Source organism: Oncorhynchus nerka, linkage group LG10 (genome assembly GCF_034236695.1).
Source record: "Oncorhynchus nerka isolate Pitt River linkage group LG10, Oner_Uvic_2.0, whole genome shotgun sequence".
NCBI classification, from domain to species: Eukaryota; Metazoa; Chordata; class Actinopteri; order Salmoniformes; family Salmonidae; genus Oncorhynchus; species Oncorhynchus nerka.
The window spans coordinates 33,585,946-33,607,593 of record NC_088405.1 but is presented as its reverse complement, the minus strand read 5'-3'; the positions used below and the strand labels follow the sequence as shown (position 1 = coordinate 33,607,593).

General features: G+C 43.3%; 1 protein-coding gene across 1 annotated transcript; it reads left to right on the top strand.

Moving 5' to 3' along the window:
* The first annotated feature begins 2,550 nt into the window (after positions 1-2,550).
* On the top strand, positions 2,551-7,610 carry fgf8a (fibroblast growth factor 8a). The gene is made up of 5 exons (XM_029669605.2): positions 2,551-2,645; positions 2,727-2,763; positions 3,819-3,999; positions 5,770-5,876; positions 7,195-7,610. The coding sequence occupies exons 1-5, from the start codon at positions 2,614-2,616 to the stop codon at positions 7,477-7,479; spliced, it is 642 nt and encodes a 213-aa protein (XP_029525465.2). The 5' UTR covers positions 2,551-2,613; the 3' UTR covers positions 7,480-7,610.
* The last annotated feature ends 14,038 nt before the right edge of the window (positions 7,611-21,648 follow it).

Here is a 21,648-nt window from a genome sequence, read left to right as displayed (position 1 = left end):
ATTAGACACCAGTGCAATTCAATACCGAACGCATATATTATTTTCATAATAACAATTACCAAGACATGACTGTAGCCAGGGGTAACGTTAGGCTACTGGTTGGCCCTACACATTCATTTAAGAGCTAACAAACTTCAAATGATGTCAATCAAACGTTAAAAGAGTGGCGGGGCTCTGGGCATCTGTCTGACCATCATGTGGCTGAAACAAAACTCTGGATCTGACCACCTGAAACGCCTGTGCTTGCTGGACCACAACCTAATTAATGGCAGGCAGTCAATAAACCAGAGGTTCTTCCTGGTTATGGATATATTCTAAGGGTCACATGTAATAAAGGTTGGGGTGGGGTCTGCATTTAAGGGGATAGTTTGGGATTTTGTCAATGAAGCCCTTTATCTACTTCCCCAAGGTCAGATGAACTTTGGGATACCATTTTTATAACTGCATCCAGTATGAAGGACGCAGTTTAGTGAAAAGACTGGAAGTCTTCAGGGTGTAGGCTACTCCAATGCTTTCAGTCTTTGTGCTAAACTAGGACTAACCATAGTTAGCATTGGCTCAGGAAACTGCCCCTAACTTCCTTCATATTGGATGCAAAGACATAAAAATGGTATCAACAAGTTCACTTGGGCTCATGAGGGGTGCAGTGGTCTAAGACACTGCATCTCAGTGCAAGAGGTGTCACTGCAGTACCTTGTTCAAATCCAGGCTGCATCACATCCTGCTGTGATTGGCGGAACAGTTGGCCCAGTGTCGTCCGGGTTTGGCCAGGGTAGGCCATCATTGTAAATAAGAATTTGTTCTTAACTGACTTGCCTAGTTAAATGAAGGTTACATTTTTTTTATTTAAAAAAAAAATCTGACTTGAAAAGTAGGCTGGATAAAAGGTTTCATTGCCAAATCCTGAACTATCCCTTTAAGGGGTCTTCACGCTTCACTTAACCCAAATAAATTAATTGAGTGATTAATTTGAACACTTGGCCTCTAATGGCCCATTCACCCATCCTAGGTGAGAACGTCCTCTTGCACAAAATGTCCACAACGATGAAAATGGTTCTGTCTGATTTCTCTCATAATTAAGTGAGTTTTCGTTGAAGAAGTCTGTTGCATTCGGGACAGTGTGACTGAATGATCAATTGGATAGGCTATTCAATAGGCTATCGTTTCAGCTATACTGTAAATTTACATTTTGCAAAGATATTCATGTAGCCTAATGTTTGTTAATCTACCCTAGTTTTCTTCGTTAAAATCCCCAATGTCTAAGAGCCCATGAGGAGCATCGGGTGAGAAGCGGCTGTTTAGGCAAGTGGAGATGAATGGTCTCCCTTTATCAAATGAAGGGAGGGGGTGTTTAAAAAAACGTTAATCGCCTGTAATCCTGTTAATAAACCAGTCTCTCACTTTTCTTCGGCAATACACAAGAGACACAGCTAAAAAGTATCCATAGCTAATCCCAGTGACATATCCCAATTTCATCCAAAAAACGAAAAATATTCAATCTAGGCATAATGTAAATTTGGCTATTGCATAACATTCGCATTGATGGAAAGAGGCTATTGTCCTGAAATGGACTGCAATTTTATGTTTGGATTTTTCTCTTTCAATTTGGAATATACTTTTTTAGGATAATCTAGGAACGTTCCTTTAACTCGTTTTTTATTTCATTAATTCAGAGGGTCGTTTCGGTGAAGAAGCGTCATTGCGCGCTGGGTACGCAAGACTCCTGCTTCTCCGCAAGTGTTGACTTTTCCTCAGGTGAAGATATGTTTTAAACACAGGGGGAGGAGGGACGCTTTTGTTCTGCAGAAAAAGGGGGCTTGTTCCTCGCAGATCGCCCTTCCATTTTAACCAGGGGTGTGAGTGCGAACAAGGGGTTGACATTGGAGCCTGCGATGGGAGTAGAGGAGGGGAGACGGGAGTCGCCAGTCCTGCACTACCGAACACTGAAGCAACATCACCCGCTCTGAACGCACGGGACGCGCACGTTATCCACCACGCAAAAGCCAGATATAAACTCTCTACAACAGGATACACTGGATGATAGCGATTGAGGATTCTCTGAAGGAATTACAAAGAGATAGCAATCTGCAGCAAATTAACTGTCATCTTCATTGGCTTCGGATGACCTTGCATTTGTATCCTTATTATTAGAACACTCATCCAGCGCTTTCTTTGCCAAAACTTGAATGCACCTCTCTTCTAAGTAAGTGCACTTAAACGTTGCTAATCGAGAGGGCCGCCTGACAGATAGACAGTTATTATCAATAATCAATTATCATTAATCATTATTATCAATTATCATTGTCACAGTTTCACATTTTACTGGCAAGGTTGTCGATCAGTTGTAAGCGCCAGCCTTGCCAAAACAGGCTATGGACATTTATTTGACATGAAATGTACCCACATTTTTACAAAACAATAATAGGCTTAACCATTTCTTCCACCATCTTTGGTCGTTTTGGATTTTAATGAAGTTTTTGAAGAGCGACGACTTAATCAATTGCAACCGACACCAGTGTTTCACACAGCTTACCTTTACCAAATAACCTCGATTTTGGAACACTGCAAGCCCTGTGGTCTGTATTTATCGAAGGAACAATCAACACAATCAACATGCGACGCCTCCCTTCCCGGTTGAGTTATCTGTGAGTATTTCCTGCGAGTCTCAATTATGTTGATTAATGTGCCCTAATGTATTATAACTCATTAATTAAGCTCTTTTTCAGGTTCCTACACTTCTTCGCATTCTGTTACTATGCTCAGGTATGTTCATATGCATGCTTTGAAATAGCCCAAATATTTTGTATATCAGCAGGCTTTGTGAAAATAATATAGCATTCTTGATTATGATTTTAAATATCTCACGCGTTTTCGGTTAATATGCTAATAATTTACAAACTGTTCAATCTATCAGTGGATTATTGGATACAACTGTAAATCTCCTTGAACAACAAGTAATTATTTTACGCATCTTGAAAATTCGTATAACTAACCTACATCAAATGTCACTGTTAAAACATATGGTTAGGTTTCTGGGGGTGAAAGCACGGTGTAATAATGGCGAGCAGTGAGGGAGAGAGAGACGAGAGCTCATATAATTTGTGATATAACGACACATCAGATGGGTCCCACCGCGCAAAGGGCAGCGGGCGCGCTGCATGCCGCCCGCGTCACATTTTGGCACGACGTATGTTGCGAACATACTGCCCTCGCGCAGGATGCGTGGGCACAGAATGGGCATCGCGCGGGGAAAGGCGAGTCTGTGAAAAATGTCGTGGGGTTCAAATATAAAGGCCAAAGTTAATTCCTTCGTTGTCCTCCTTGGAACAGAATGAGTGCGTATGGCTAAGTGTCAAATAGGGAAGCTTTTAACATAGGCATTAATATGTCCATTTGCTCCGTTTAATGTGAGGGAAATAATGAGCATTTATTATGTAGGCTATAGCCTGTTTGATATTTTGGACATGTTTTTTAACGTCTACCTCCACTCACTTTTACGCACAAGCTGTTGCAGATTGCGCGCCCTTTTTAATTTCTAGGTTTTCATGCTTTTAATTATGCATGCATAATTTAAGGAATGTAAGGCCTTTGTATCGGCGGTATATTCACGTGGTCTATTGCATGTTATAAAGTTATGTGTTATTATAGCCAATCATGCCAAGTAGGTCTAAAGAAAATGGGAAACATCCCTCCAAATTTGCTTCTGTTGGGTTTAGAGCTAAATAATGATGCTATTATTGCTTAATACATACGCTACTGTAATTACATTGAAGCAATTTTTGCAAATACTGATTGTGATGACATTTAATTTCTGACAGGTAACCAATCAGTCCTCGCCTAATTTCACGCAGCATGTAAGCGAGCAGAGCAAGGTGACAGACCGTGTGAGCCGCAGGTTAATTCGGACCTATCAACTTTACAGCCGAACCAGCGGGAAGCATGTGCAGGTTCTGCCCAACAAGAAGATCAACGCCATGGCAGAAGATGGAGACATACACGGTAAGCCCAATATCCAAACTTCATGGATTTGTTTCAAGTTCCTAATTTTTGTCGGTTTTAACTTGCCGAAATCCATTGCTAATATTTCTGAATCTCTATAAACTAACCTACTAAAATAAACGTATGTCTACAACAGGCTTAGGCTATGCCTATAGAGTCACAGGGCCTTAAGGCCCAGTTTGGCCTAACAAACTATCATGTGCAAGAGGTTAGTAGCCAAATGCTTACTGTGAATTCTACAGAAATGGTTTTTCTCTCGTCGTTTTTGACAGTAAATAACACGGCTACTGTATCAGCTGGTATTGCTAAGAAGAGGCCGCAGACCGTCAAAAAAATTGTCAAATGGATTGAAGATTGTGCTGTCGGTGATTCTCCAGAGATACTCATGTCTGGAAGAGCCATTAGAAATAATCATCCTTCAACCTCCTGAACATTTCCTGCATAGCTCTCCTGCTCTCTCTTTCCTCTGACCAGCTTCAGAACCAAAATAGGGCCCGCCGAATTTTCAACCAGCCCGCCTGCATTTTATCTATTATCTTTGCATATTCACAAATTAACTATTTTTATATTAGTGGTTTTTATATTTTAAAATTAAGTCCATTTTTTTGTGATTTTTCATTGGGCTATTCCCATTGCCATTAAATAGTGTTAGATTTAAACATAATTTGGCAGCAAACTGGACCTTTGACTCTGTGTGTATGCTGCTGTAGGTCCTGTCTAATGTGGTGTGTATTCACACTTGTGTGTGTTTGTGGTTTGCACCAGAGGGTGTGGAGGTGCTCGGGTCACCTATGCCAGTGCCACCTGTACCATGGTAGCAGGTTGTACTTGTGGGTCTAAAGCTGTGGCTTACATGAGGTGTTTATTGCTTAGCCCCACACCAACCATCTAACCATAACCATAACTCAATGACCACGTGGGTGTGCATGGATCAGGGAGTGGTTAGAATATCTAGTAAGGGACATACACGTGGCTAACATTTTGAAACGACATTGTGCCTATCTGTTGAATTTTGCCATGTTTAACAAGAACAGAGGTTGAGCAGTAAAATTATCAGATGCACCAAGGGTTATTCATTTCTCTAAATGTTGGTCCAGGAATGTGTGCCATCATCATGTAGGTAGGGGGATGGGAAACCCGGACGAGTAGGGGCTGCCTTGGCCGAAGCTAATGGGGACCCTGATAAAATACTCAATCATAACTCTTAGTAAGCCTTTGAAAAGTTGATTCATAATGGCTAGGTAGACATTGTGTGCCTCCGTGGAAGGCAACAACAAAATAGATAAACATATTTTAGTTTGGAAAATAAGGATATCGGTGTTTTCAATGATAGAAGCAGTTGTGAGACTTACAGTATCTATGAACACACATTAAGATAAGCCATTTAACACGCTTCTATTTATGTCCATCTGTCTCCAAGCGTGATCTATGATCTATGACAGAGATGAATGTGGTGCTTATGTGTGACGTGAGTACAGATGTAGAGAGAAAAAAGTTGATAGTCCTTCCAGGATGGCCTCTTTAGTTTTCAAAGAATTGAGGTACACATGTTTTTATGATTGTGCAAGATTTTAAGCTTGCATAAATCCTCAGGAATGGTCCCCACGGGTTGTGTGTGTGTGTGTGTGTGTGTGTGTGTGTGTGTGTGATATATAGAATTTTCTCTTGTAAAAATATAAACTGAATCAGCTTAACCGTGTCTTTAAGCAACATCCTATTACTAACAGTGCATTAGCCCTGGTTGATAATAAAACCCCTTTGTTTCCTCAGCCAAACTCGTCGTAGAGACGGACACGTTTGGAAGTCGCGTGCGGATTAAAGGAGCAGAGACAGGATTCTACATCTGCATGAACAAGAAGGGAAAGCTGATCGGGAAGGTAAAGAGAAAAAAATCCTTTGAGCACTGCACTGTGGGTTATGATCTATGGTAATGCCAGAATGCTGCCCTTTTCCATTGGCTCTGTTTTCAAGCTTCTTAAGCTGTGGTTCCAAGGTTTGATTATATTGTAGTTCTGTTTGGGTTTTCTAAGACTTGTGGTTTTGTATGGCGACTCGGCAGCAGTTCTCACCATAGTTCAGTGTGACTGTGGTTCTGTTTGGTGGTTCCCTACAGCTGTAGCTCCAGGACTGTCCACCTCTGGTATGTTCTGCATGGGAGAAGGTTAGAGTCATTGTATGCTGTTGGAAGTCACCTCCTCTGTGTAGCGTGTTGTGGGTTCGAGGGTGTCTCTGCTCCTCTCTTGCTGTGCTGGCTAATAAACAGGGCTGCCATCTCCGCCCCCCTACAGAACCCTGCCAGGTGCACCATCTGCCCTGAGCTGCCTCTCTCTGCCATACCGGCCCAGCAACAGCCTGTGTGTGTGTTTGAACGACTGTATGTGTATATTTGTGTATGTTTCACTTGCTTTCTGGCTGCATGGGATGCTAGATTTATTTTTAACAGCCCATTTTGTCCAGCTAGGTTGTTGAGCAGGTTTAGCTACATTAGTGTTGCCGGTGTGTGACGTGTCACAGACCAGTGGAGGTTGGGCTGGAGGGGTTGTGGGAGGACGCAGGGCCTAGCTACTGCTCATAGTACGAGAGGACAAACCCCCCTTCACCCTCAATGTAGAATACTAGATCAACAGAAACAACATCTACCCCGTCGTACCATTTCTCAAAATGTAGAGATAGAATAAATGCAAGACAACCATGTATTTGATTGTACCAAAGGGAGACTAGAGTCATTTATTTCAGGATCTATTGATTGATATTCAAGTCGATGAGCCCTTTGTGGTTCGATTCAGCCACAAACGAGACAGTGCAGCGCTAAATAGAAGGAAATCCACAAATGAAGCTGATAAAGAACTTGAACTCCTCAGGTATTTCTGCTATGATGGCATGTCTTAGGCTGCTAACTCTTGAGTGGTCCTCATGAATGCGTCTCTGTGTTTACTGAGGAGGGAGACTCCTTGCTTACTGTCATCCCCTCTCTGATCTGAGCCTGTAATGACTGTAGCATATGCTTCATGCGTGTGGAGAGCGCTGCGTGCACACGTGTTTGTGTGTGTGTGCGCAGGGACATACTGTTCGGGGTAGCCTTCTTACATCTGATATTTCCTATCTGTAAGTCTTCATAGAAAGCTCCTTCAGACGCTCCGACTGACCTGGTGTGTGTGTGTGTGTGTGTGTGTGTTTTGTGTTTGTCTTTCAAAGAAAAATGGGCAAGGCCGCGACTGCATCTTCTCAGAGATTGTCCTGGAGAATAACTACACGGCGCTGAGGAACGCACGCTTCGAGGGTTGGTACATTGCTTTCACCAGACGTGGACGCCCCCGGAAAGGCTCGCAAACACGGCAGCATCAACGCGAGGTCCATTTTATGAAACGACTGCCTCGGGGATCCAATCCCACTCACCCGGCCCAGCACAAGGCCTTTGACTTCGTCCACTACCCCTTCAGCCCCAGGACTAAACGCACACGCTACTCAGCCGAAGGCTGAGGGGGGCAGAGAGGGTGAGACAGAGGATAAAAAACAATGACTGAAGCTAGAATTAACTCCTTTCCAAAACCTCTAGAGACATTTGTTTTGTACTGAGCGTTACTATACCTAACATGTAGTTTTTCTATTTTTTTTTTCAAAAAGTAAATTTTTTTAAAGAAAAAACCCATAACAAATATATTTTTGTACCTGATACTTTTAGTACTGATGTGTTGTTTTTAGATGCACATAACTCATCATCGAACATTTGGGGTGCTGACATTTTAGTAAAGCGTGGACTTTTGTATTGTCTCTCTGTATTTTGGGTTGTGTTTTTGCTTTTGTTTGACTGTTCAGAGTCGTTTGGACTCACACCTGCTGCTCCAAGAGACTTGAAGGGCCCTGATCGACCGCACTGCCAGAAAATGCTGCGTTCAGAGACACATACAGTACATACACACACACACACACACACACACTTAGCATCGATGCTGCATTCAGGAGCGCCATGTTGAGTAACGTTGTGTTCAGTATCACACACAGCCACAACACCTCTGTTGAACTACTTTGGGAATTCTATAGAGACAAACGCTGTTAAAGCAAACAGTGCTTTAGGTACACACAATGGAAAATGTGGCAGCTATATTGATAATCACAGGTTTCCTGCAATGGTTATAACTGTAAATTAGAGGTGTAAAAATGCATTGATATGTCGGAAACCCCCTTTGTTTTTGTTACCCTGTCTGTTTTTATACATATATAAATCTATTTTTATTTTAAGGATGTGTACAAATAATTTTAACGATGGATTATTTATTTAAAATGTGTAATAAATGTACATTAGAATACTGATATTAAACTCTTGTTTGTGATGTGGTTGTTTTGCACACTTTGAACAGTAGGGTTGTGTGGGTAAAATCACTGGAAAAGCCAGAGAAAAAAGCCATATTGCAACCTATGTCTTGTGATAATTGCGTTGTTCGCTCTATAACCTGTTAGTTCATATGTCTTGCCACCGTGATTGAATACTGTATGCCTAAGGCCGAGACAATAAGTAGACAAAGTGGCAGAATTTATTCAACCATACATTTGATTCATCACAAAACTGGAGAGCAACCTCTGTTTGGTGAAGTCCACAAAGCATATTGCATGTAACAAACAGTTACATGACCTACAGCATGGTGAAGTAAGTTAATGTTTCCTACATTTTTGAACTACTAAACAACTATTGCTTCAGAACCACTGAGAGTTACTGCGAGTCGCACAGAATACCGGAGCTGCCTCCACTATTCCAGCACCATTTACATTTCAACATCATCAAATCACCTAAGCTTAGTCTACTACAGTGACAACTAAAAGATACCAAAAACAATTTAGTCCAATCGACATAAGCTAAATATGATGTGGCTGTCCATGATTTAGATATTTTTTTGTGGAATGTGTGCGTTCGCGCAAGTAGAAACGACATGTTGACTCATCCTACGTGTAGACAAACGCCAATGCCATCCTCCTCTCTTTCATGTTGACGAAATGGTCACTCTGTCATACAGTGCACACTTTTATTTTTTGTCGTCCTAGGCTACCTGTCTAAAATGCTTACCTCCTTTCATGGGCAACGTTAGCTAGTTAATATTAGCCTTCTACATTTAGCTACATATTGAACTTCCATCCTCTCAGTCCAGGGGCACAATGTATGAATTTATGTTTGGATCAGAATCGCCATTATAATCATTAGCCAGTACAGAGAATTAAGTCCAAATCCCTATCTCTATCCATGGCTAATTTAGGAAAGGGTCAATTTTAACTAGCTAGCTAGCCACCGGAGGACAACAACACATTGAGATGCAACAATTCAAGTAGTTTCTGTCAGTTACGTATTTCTGTCAATGCGATGTGCTAGGAGTGAAGCCAAATCCAAACTGGCTTCCCTTGACACTTTTTTTAGGACCATTCACAGATGAGATCTCAGTTTCGCACAACGCTGATTGGCTATTATTTTATACTTTTTTATCAAGGGAGGCCAAATGCTTGCTGGCTTCCCTTGCATTCAATGCTACGGGCGGCAACAATGTCATACTCTTTTTGACCAGACAGCATCAGATAGATGGCCTAGACAAACAGAGACAGAGGGGCACTGTTTCGCTCGCTCAGATACATTCAGCTGAAGGAAAATGATGAAACAGAGAGATGAAAGATAAATCATTTTATATGTTTTTTGGGGGTTTCCCTTGGTATCATGAATACACGCCTCTGCTTGGGAAGTGGGAGCATCGTTCAGGCACACACTGGAGATGGCTTAAGTCGCTTCATGCATGCGCGCAAGCACAGGCACACACACACACAGGGCACTTGGATCACATCAGCATTCTAATGATATATAACACAGAAGGTCATCCCTTCCCAGCCTTCAAATCCTTTATGCATACATCATGTCGTTTCCATGAGTTGATCTTAGAAATGTGAACTGTAAAGTGGGAAATGTTTTCGTCCTCTAACCTTGCACTCCAAAAAAATATATCTGTAAAGTTTGATAGAGAGTTAGGTATAGATTTCCTCCTGCTCTGCCCTGTTTGGAATGCAACTCTTAGCCCCCTAGAAGGCCGAGCAGCAGTCTATAGCAAGCAGTGTGAGACTACAGCAGGTCATTGATGTTGGAGCCCTTTAGCAGATAGCAGTGTGTTGGTCTTCTACTGGTTGGTCCTCCAGAGACGATAGCAGTGTGTTTGTTTAATTAAGGCTTTTGGTTTCTCCAGGTTCAGTAACTGTCTCAGTGTCTCCTCGTATGCAGACGACTGTTTTTCTTTCATCTCACTCCTTTAACACCCCAGGTCTTAATCTGATTGGACAGCCCTGGTGTGTGTGTGTGTTTTATAATCTGATTGGACAGCTCCGATGTGTGTTTGTTTGTTTGCTGACAGTGTCCTCATGGGTGGAGAGCTGTGCTGAGTGAGGGAGGTTGGGTTCTGACAACTCCTTCGCCACAGGGATTCAGTTCCTTCCAACAAGTTGTCTTCAGACCCCTTCTGCTGCCCTTGCTCCCGCGAATCAGACTAAGCCGAAGTCTCTTGCTACAGAAGGCTCTCTTGATGCAGCTCTGCATGGCAGAGCAAGACCTGGTGATGCATCTCTGGAAAAGATCAAAACAGAACGAAGGACGGCCAAGCGCAGTAGGCAGCTGTTCCATCTGCCGAGCGGTGTAGAATCGGAGGGAAATGAACACAAGACGACGTCCGTTATTCTGGTCAGAGGCACTCGCTTGCACTTGGCCACCCATCGTTCTGGTGTGTGTTCAGAGTAAGGCCTTCTGGTTGAGCTCTGTATGGCAGAGCGAGGCCTGGTCTAATGTTGGAATGCTGTATAGGGCAAGGCACAGGTTAGCATGGAAGGCTTCAAATCAAATTCAAATCACATACACATATTTAGCAGATGTTATTGCAGGTGTAGCGAAATGCTTGTGTTCCTAGCTCCAACAGTGCAGTAGTATCTAACAATTCACAACAATACACACAAATCTAAAAGTAAAAGAACAGAATTAAGAAATATATAAATATTAGATTGAGCATTGGCTAAAATACAGTAGAATAGAATACAGTATATACATATGAGATGAGTAAAGCAGTATGTAAACATTATTTGAACATTATTAAAGTGACTAGTGTTCAATTATTAAATTGGCCAGTGATTCCAAGTCTATGTATGTAGGGCAGCAGCCTCTAAGGTGCAGGGTTGCGTAACCGGGTGAAAGCTGGCTAGTGATGGCTATTTAACAGTCTGATGGCCTTGAGATAGAAGCTGTATTTGGTCCTTGGTCCTTGCTTTGTTGCACCTGTACTGACCTCGAATTCTGGATGATAGTGGGGTGAACAGGCCGTGGCTCGAGTGGTTGACGTCCTTAATGATCTTTTTGGACTTCCTGTGACATCGGTTGCTGTAGGTGTCCTGGAGGGCAGGTAGTTTGCCCCCGGTGATGCGTTGGGAAGACCACATCACCCTCTGGAGAGCCCTGTGCATCTGTAAAAGTTTGTGAAGGTTTTAGGGGCCACCTCCTGAGGTGGAAGATGCACTGTTGCGCCTTCTTCACCACACTGCCTTTGTGGGTGGACCATTTTACATCGTCAGTGATGTATGCAGAGGAACTTGAAGCTTTCCACCTTCTCCACTGCGGTCCCGTCAATGTGGATAGGGGTGTGCTCCCTCTGCTGTTGTTTTGTTGATGTTGAGTGAGATGTTATTTTCCTGGCACCACTCTGCCAGGGCCTTCAACTCCTCCCTGTAGGCTGTCTCGTTATTGCTGGTAATCAGGTCTACTACTGGACGATTGAGTTGGAGGCGTACGTGGCCACACAGTCATGGGTGAACAGGGAGTACAGGAGGGGGCAGAGCACGCACCCTTGTGGGGCCCCTGTGTTGAGAAGGTGTTGTTTCCTACCTTCACCACCTGGGGGCGGCCTGTCAGGAAGTCCAGAACCCAGTTGCACAGGGCGGGGTTCAGACCCAGGGTCCCGAGCTCAATGATGAGTGTACTATGGTGTTGAATGCTGAGCTATAGTCAATGAACAGCATTCTTAATTAGGTATTCCTCTTGTCCAGATGGGATAGGGAAGTGTGATGTGAGATGGCGATTGTATCATCGGTTGATCTTTTGGGGTGGTAAGGAAATTGAAGTGGGTCTAGGGTGTCAGGTAAAGTAGAGGTGACATGATCCTTAACTAGCCTCTCAAAGCACTTCATGATGACAGAAGTGAGTGCTACAGGTCATTTGGATAGGTTACGTTTGATTTTTTGGGTACAGGAACAATGGTGGACATCTTAAAGCAAGTGGGGACAGCAGACTGGGATAGGGAGCGATTGAATACGTCCATAAACACTCCAGCCAGCTGGAGGCTACCCGGAACAGATCCCAGTCCGTGTGATCAAAACAATCTTGAAGCATGGATTCCGATTGGTCAGACCAGCATTGAATAGACCTTAGCACGGGTACTTCCTGTTTGAGTTTCTGCCTATATGGAGGGAGAAGCAAAATGGAGTTCAGATCAGATTTGCTGAAGGGAGGGCCTTGTAGACATTTCGAAAAGTTGAGTGGTCCAATGTTTTCCCAAAGCGAGTACTACAGTCAATGTGTTGGTAAAACTTCGGTAGCGTTTTCCTCAAATTTGCTTTGTTTAAATCCCCAGCTACAATAAATGTGGCCTCAGGATCTGTAGTTTCCAGTTTGTATAAAGTCCAGTGTAGATCTTTTTCAGGGCATCCTGGTATCTGCTTGAGGGGGAATATACATGGCTGTGACTATAACCCAAGACGATTCTCTTGGCAGGTAATACGGTCGACATTTGATTGTGAGGTATTCTAGGTCGGGTGAACAAAAGGACTTGAGTTTCTGTATGTTATCACAATCACACCATGAGTAGTTACAGTTGAAGTCGGAAGTTTACATACACTTAGGTTGGAGTCATTAAAACTTTTTTTTCAACCACTCCACAAATTTCTTGTTAACAAACTATAGTTTTGGCAAGCCGATTAGGACATCTGCTTTGTGCATGACACAAGTAATTTTTCCAACAATTGTTTACAGACAGATTATTTCACTTATAATTCACTATCACAATTCCAGTGGGTCAGAAGTTTACATGCACTAAGTTGACTGTGCCTTTAAACAGCTTGGAAAATTCCTGAAAATGATGTCATGGCTTTAGAAGCTTCTGATAGGCTAATTGACATCATTTGAGTCAATTGGAGGTGTACCTGTGGATGTATTTAAAGGCCTACCGTCAAACTCAGCGCCTCTTTGCTTGACACCATGAGAAACTCAAAAGAAATCAGCCAAGACCTCCCCCAATAAATTGTAGACCTCCACAAGTCTGCTTCATCCTTGGGAGCAATTTCCAAACGCCTGAAGGTACCACGTTCATCTGTACAAATAATAGTACGCAAGTATAAACACCATGGGACCACGCAGCCGTCATACCGCTCAGGAAGGAGACGTGAAAAGTGCAAATCAACCCTAGAATGGACAATTACCACAAGCATACTTCCAAAGTTGTGGCAAAATGGCTTAAGGACAAGAAAGCCAAGGTATTGGAGTGGCCATCACAAAGCCCTGACCTCAATCCCGTAGAGAATTTTTGGGCAGAACTGAAAAAGGGTGTGCGAGCAAGGAGGCCTACAAACCTGACTCAGTTACACCAGCACTGTCAAGAGGAATGGGCCAAAATTCACCCAGTCTATTGTGGGAAGCTTGTTTAAGGCTACCCAAAACGTTTGATACAAGGGAAACAATTTAAAGGCAAAGCTACCAAATACTAATTGAGTGTATGTAAACTTCTGACCCACTGGGAATGTGATGAAAGAAATAAAAGCTGAAAGAAATAATTCTCTCTACTATTATTCTGACATTTCACATTCTTAAAATAAAGTGGTGATCCTAACTGACCGAAGACAGGGAATTTTTACTTGGATTAAATGTCAGAAAATGTGAAAAACTGAGTTTAAATGTATTTGGTTAAGGTGTATGTAAACTTCCGACTTCAACTATATGAAACATTCACCCCCGCCTTTTTTCTTCCTGGAGAGTTCTTTATTCATGTCTGCGCGATGTACTGAGAACCCAGATGACTGTATGGACGGGGAACGGTATATCCCGAGAGAGCCATGTTACCGTGAAACAAAGTATGTTACGATCCCTGATGTTTCTCTGGAAGGAGATCCTCGCCCTGAGCTCGTCTACTTTATTATCCAGAGACTGAACATTAGTGAGTAATATACTCGAAGCAGTGGATGGTGTGCACGCCTCCTGAGTCCGACTAGAAGTCCACTCCGAATTCCTCTTCTCCACCGGCGGTGGAGCAGCCTCTGGAATAACAAACAAAGGATCCAATTCAGGAAAGTCGTATTCCTGGTCGTAATGCTGGTGAGATACCACCGCTCTGATATCCAAAAGTTATTTCCGTAATAACACAAAAAACATTCTGGGCTAATAATGTAAGAAATAACACACACAAAAAAACGAAATACTACAAAGTTACTTAGGAGCTAGAAGCAGAACTGCCATATCTGTTGGCGCTATAATCAGGCTTCCCAGCTCATACTTCATTGTAGATTCAAAACAGATCCCTGTAGATGAATTGAAACACATTATCGTATCTAATACTGTATCTAACCTCACATCTTAACTGTTTTAAGTCAGTGCTAAGGTGTTGAAATGCTCTTCCACCCTTGAGGACCGAGTTAAAATGTCTATTCACAATACTTGACAGTAATCTGATTGAGTCCTTCCATGACGGATTAACAGGGTTTCTGTCCCCCTGGGCTCTCTGCAGTGACTCTCTTGTCTGCCCACGGACTCTCTAGTCTGCCCACACCTTCTATGACAGTAAAGCCCTAATGGACCCAGGGAAGGAGTAGGTTGTGGGAAAAGTCACACCTTCTGTGTAGCCTGCGATGCCATGCAAATGCAGAGCAATTCTGCTCCAGAAGAAGGGGGTAAAATTGCTTTCATCCGTTTTATTGAGCAGATAAACAAACAGAGCTACCCTCTTAATTTGCTTCGGGAGCAATTTAGCCCCTGTCCTGAACCCCCCCCCCCCCCCCTCGTAGGCTAGCAGGGGTGAGCAGGGAGCGCGACCCTGCTGTCTTAACCAGCACTGCCGCAGACTGACACACACTGCCTTGGTTAAACAGACTTTAATGAATGATCAGATACCACAAGCTTTCCTTCATTATCTTACCTTGATCTGGAGATACATACTGTGAGGCCTATGGTGGGTTTAAGTGTCCTGGGTCTCAGGTGTGTCCTTACATTAGGATGCAGTTTGGGGGTTGTTCATATAGCTTTATTTCCATGGCATGTTTACCATCTATTTTTATCAATATAGAAAACATAACAAAAACACAAATCAGGAAACCCAGTATAAGCAGCAATCAATCAGTGAGTCTGCGTTTTCTGTGTTTGACACTGTCCAGAAACAGAGTACAGTTAGTTAACTCCCCTTCTCCTCATTGCATTTCATTCTTAGAGCCTAGAAGACTAGTTGCATTGATTTTCATTCCAAGTGACAGAGATTCCCTTAAATCCATGTCCTTATTCTTCCTGCAATGTTACGGAAGAACCAGCAGCCAAACCAAGCTGGATAATTGAAATGCAAACACTGATCAAAGTGGAGTGCCAATTCGACAGTTTCATTGTTTATATACAGGCCGTACAGGAGACCTGTTTACTTTTCCAATTGGAGCTGTAAACTTTTGTTTGTCCAAGACTGATTGTCAGAATGATCTGAACAATTACCAGCTAAATGTGTTTGCCAGCTCAGGGAGAGTCCCCCTCGCTGCCCTAAAAAGATCAAAAGGGAAGACCCCCCTGGCCCCCCCGGCGCACCCCTCCGCTCCCCAGCTCCCTCCTCCCAACCTCTTCATTTCCTTTTAGCCATGTCAGTTCAGCTGGAAACCCGACCATAAATGATTTTTTAGACGTCCCAGTGTTTGGGACATGGCCTTTCAGAGTGTGCAGCTTTCAACAGAGGACACGTCTCTAAAAAGATCTACATATTTCAATGATGTGCTGTTATGCACAGCTGATCAAAGACTTTTGGGGCTGCCAGTTGTAACTAAAGGCTAGAGCACCCTCGTGATGTGAATGTGCACAAATTGATGCTACTGACACTAAACGGTTACGGTAAGCTTTTACGTACAGTTGAATGGTCAATATTAGTCGTAATTTCACCATTGTATGACTTTTTGTGAATAGCATCTTAAATTCTGGACATCGATTGCTTAGGAAGACAGATGTATCATTATAAGAGTATATGCACACCTGATAATAAGGTACTGCAGGTGGAAAGGAGGAATATTTAGCATGCAGATAGATTTAACAGAAGTTGTTCTCTTTGGTTTATGTTCACATGATTTACAGTGTCATATAAACTTGTTCAGAGATAAGACAACCCTTTGAACATTTTTTAAACCATTGCTCCTTGCATTATAAAGCCTTTCCCACAGCACTCTTTTTCATGTTATTCTAGTATTTCACAGTTAGCATCATCCGAAGAACCGCAGGTGCTTTTGCTTAGAAACTGTATTAGTCAGGTACACACAGAGAGTCAATGATATTGTTGTTTTATAAATCATAATGTTGTAGGATGTGGTCCCATGGTCCTATGGTCGCAGTGAGCGGTGTAGTGTGGCCTGGTCGCCTGTGTTTGACCTGGTCACCGTCCAGTTACTGTGAGGTACTTGGTCGCAGTTCGGTCACCTCTCTGTGAGCAACACAGTCACGACGCTGAATGAGATGAGGTCACTTTGGTCTAAATAGAAACCACCACCTAGGAGCTGCATTTCAGCCCATCAACACACCATGACCTCTGATCAAATGACCTATCACATACCATAACCCCTGACCATTGTGGATGTAATAGAAAAACATGTCAGACAATGACAGCTTTGAATACCGACATGAGATGGGGGTCTGCCAATAATTACAAGAAGCTCCCCAAACAAAAAAAACATAACAACAAAACATCAGAGAGACTAGGTCAGTCAATACGCCACGGAACAGAAGAGGCATGGAGAGATGAGAATGACTGAGGGGCCGAGGGGCATTCCACAAGCCACGGAGCATGTCTGCTGCCGGGGAACTCATGCCTGCTGCCGGGGAACTCAGAACGGCCAATAGACGAGGAAAGACAAGGGGAAAGCCAAAGAGGCCAATGAGCAATGAGAAGCCTGAATTCTGATTTAGTGGATAAAGCTGCTGAATCAATTAAACACTTCTCATAAAGTCCCTTGTCAGAGAACAATTGGGGACATGACCACCTTCGCCGACCACACACACACACACACACACACGCAAGAAAAAAGCATAATAAAACTAAAATGAACTTAAAAGAAGTTGTTGAAATGCTATAGGACACTGTGGAAAAGCCGCATAGGCACGAGTGTGGAGCCAGGCCCACCCAATCAGATTGAGCTAAAATGTATACATACAGTATTCAGTGCCTTCAGAAAGCAGTTACTCCCCTTGCCTTTTCCACATGTTGATGTGTTACAGCCTGAATATAAAATGGATTCAATAGGGATGCCTTGTCTCAGGCCTACACACAATACCCCATAATGTCAAAGTGGAACGACAGTGCATTCGGAAAGTATTTAGACCCCTTGACTTTTTCCACATTTTGTTACGTAACAGCCTTATTCTAAAATGGATTGAAATAAATAAATCCTCATCAATCTACACACAATACCCCATAATGACAAAGCGAAAACAGGTTTTGTATTAAAATATATTAAAAATAAAAAACAGAAATACCTTATTTACATAAGTATTCAGACCTTTTGCTATGAGAGTCGAAATTGAGCTCAGGTGCATCCTGTTTCTATTGATCATCCTTGAGATGTTTCTTCTTGATTGGAGTCCACCTGTGGTAAATTCAATTGATTGGACATTATTTGAAAAGGCACATGCCTGTCTATATAAGGTCTTACAGTTGACAGTGCATGTCAGAGTAAAAACCAAGCCATGTGATTGAAAGGAATTGTCCGTAGAGCTCCGAGACAGGATGGTCACTCTGACAGTTCCTCTGTGAAGATGGCAGAACCTTCCAGAAAGACAAGGATCTCTGCAGCAATCAGGCCTTTATGGTAAAGTGGCCAAACGGAAGCCACTCCTCAGCAGAATGCACTTGACAGTCCACTTGGAGTTTGCCAAAAGGCACCTAAAGGACTCGCAGACCATGAGAAACAAGATTATCTGGTCTGATGAAACCAAGATGTAACTCTTTGGCCTGATTGCCAAGCATCACGTCTGGAGAAAACCTGGCACCATCCCTATGGTGGGGATGTTTTTCAGTGGCAGGGACTGGGTGACTCGTCAGGATCGAGGGAAAGATGAAAAGGGCAAAGTACAGAGAGATCCTTGATGAAAACCTGCTCCAGAGTGCTCAGGACCTCAGACTAGGGCGAAGGTTTACCTTCTAACAGGACAGCAACCCTAAGCACACAGTCAAGATAACTCAGGAATGGCTCAGGGACAAGTCTCTGACTGTCCTTGAGTGGCCCAGCCAGAGCCCAGACTTAAACCCGATAGAACATCTCTGGAGAGATCTGGAAAAAAATATATACTGTATATATGGTCAACCAATGACGCCGCAGGAGATGGCTGCCATTTTACGGTTTCCTAACCAATTGTGCTATTGTGTGTTTTTTTTCCCGTTAATTGTAACTTATTTTGTACGTAATGTTTCTGCCACTGTCTCTTATGACTGAAAAGAGATTCTAGATATCAGGACAGCGATTACTCACCTCGTACTGAAAGAAGGTTTTTTTCTTTAAAGAGTCGGACATGAAGGATTTACTTCAGACACCCGACAAGGCCAAAATCCCAGTGATTCGCATGAGAAAGAGACGGAGATATCGGGGATATATAATTATTCAAAGCGGTCTATTTACCACCACAAACTGATGCTGGCACTAAGACCGCACTCAATGAGCTGTATAAAAAGCAAACAGGAAAACGCTCATCCAGAGGCGGCGCTCCAAGTGGCCGGGGACTTTAATGCAGGGAAACTTGAATCCGTTGTACCTGATTTCTACCAGCATGTTAAATGTGCAACCAGAGGAAAAAAACTCCAGACCAACTTTACTCCACACACAGAGAAAGCTCTCCCTTGCCCTCCATTTGGCAAATCTCCTCGCCCCTACCTGGGCTTGAACCAGGAACACATCGACAACAGCCACCCTCGAAGCATCGTTACCCATCGCTCCACAAAAGCCGCGGCCCTTGCAGAGCAAGGGGAATAACTACTCCAAGTCTCAGAGCGAGTGACGTTTGAAACGCTATTAGCGCACACCCCGCTAACTAGCTAGCCATTCCACATCGGTTACACCAGTCTAATCTCGGGAGTTGATAGGCTTGAAGTCATAAACATAAATGCTTGAAGCATTGCGAAGAGCTGCTGGCAAACGGACGAAAGTGCTGTTTGAATGAATGCTTATGAGCCTGCTGCTGCCTAGCACCGCTCAGTCAGACTGCTCTATCAAATATCTATCAAATATCAAATCATAGACTTAATTATAACATAATAACACACAGAAATACGACCCATAGTTCATTAATATGGTCAAATGCGGAAACTATCATTTCGAGAATAAAACGTTTATTCTTTCAGTGAAATACGGAACCGTTCCGTATTTTATCTAACGGGTGCCATCCATAAGGCTAAATACTCCTGTTACTTTGCACAACCTTCAATGTTATGTCATAATTACGTACAATTCTGGCAAATTAGTTTGTAACAAGCCAGGCGGCCCAAACTGTTGCATATACACTGACTCTGCGTGCAATGAACGCAATTGAAGTGACACAATTTCCCTAGTTTAATATTGCCTGCTAACATGATTTTCTTTTAACTAAATATGCAGGTTTAAAAAGATATACTTCTGTGTATTGATTTTAAGAAAGGCATTGATGTTTATGGTTAGGTACACATTGGTGCAACGACACTGCTTTTTTCGCGAATGCGCTTGTTAAATCACCCGTTCGGCAAAGTAGGCTATGATTCAATGATAAATGAACAGGCACCGCATCGATTATATGCAACGTAGGACAAGCTAGATAAACTAGTAATATCATCAACCATGTGTAGTTAACTAGTGATTATGTTAAGATTGATAGTTTTTTATAAGATACGTTTAATGCTAGCTAGCATCTTACCTTGGCTCCTTGCTGCACTCGCATAACAGGTAGTCAGCCACGCAGGCTCCTCGTGGAGTGCAATGTAAACGGCCATGATTGGTGTTATGAAAACAGGAAATCGGCCCTAATTAATCGGCCATTCCGATTAACCGGTCGACCTCTAGTACATACCCCAACCAGAAGCCATGGATTACAGCAACATTCGCACTGAGCTAAGTGTAGAGTGTAGAGCTGCCGCTTTCAAGGAGCGGGACTCGGAAGCTTATAAGAAATCCTGCTATGCCCTCTGACGAACCATCAAACAGGCAAAGCGTCAATACAGGACTAAGATTGAATAGTATTACACCGGCTCCGACACGCCTCGGATGTGGTAGGGCTTGCAAACTATTACAAACTATAAAGGGAAGCACAGCCGCGAGCTGCACAGGGACACAAGCCTACCAGATGAGCTAAATTGCTTCTATGCTCGCTTCGAGGCAAGCAACACTGAAACATGCATGAGAGCATCAGCTGTTCCGGACGACTGTGTGATCACTCTCTCTGTAGCTGATGTGAGTAAGACCTTTAAGCAGGTCGATATTCACAAGGCCGCGGGCCAAACGGGGAACCAGGACGTGTACTCCGAGCATGTGCTGACCATTACTGAGTCTGTAATACCAACATGTTTCAAGCAGACCACCATAGTCCCTGTGCCCAAGAGCACTTAGGTAACCTGCCTAAATGACTGCCGCCCCGTAGAACTCACGTCTGTAGCCATGAAGTGCTTTGAAAGGCTAGTCATGGCTCACATCAACACCATTATCCCAGAAACCTAAGACCCACTCCAATTTGCATACCGCCCCAACAGATTCACAGATGATGCAATCTCTATTGCACTCCACATTGCCCTTTCCCACCTGGACAAAAGGAACACCTATGTGAGAATGCTATTAATTGACTACAGCTCAGCATTCAACCACATAGCGCCCTCAAAGCTCATCACTAAGTTAAGGACCCTGGGACTAAACACCTCCCTCTGCAACTTGATCCTGGACTTCCTGACGGGCCGCCACCCCAGGTGGTAAGTGTAGGTAACAACACATACGCCACGCTGAGCCTCAACACAGGGGCCCCTCAGAGGTGTGTGCTCAGTCCCTTGCTGTACTCCCTGTTCACTCATGACTGCATGGCCAGGCACGACTTCAACACCATCATTAAGTTTCCCGACAACACAAGAGTAGTAGGCCTGATCACCAACAACGATGAGACAGCCTATAGGGATAAGGTCAGATACCTGGCCGTGTGGTGCCAGGATAACAACCTCTCCCTCAACGTGATCAAGACAAAGAAGATGATTGTGGACTACAGGAAAAGGGGCTGAAGTGGAGCAGGTTAAGAGCTTCAAGTTCCTTGTTGTCCACATCACCGACACACTATCATGGTCCAAACACCAAGACAGTTGTGAAGAGGGCACGACAAAGCCTATTCCCCCTCAGGAGACTGAAAAGACTTGGCATGGGACCTCAGAT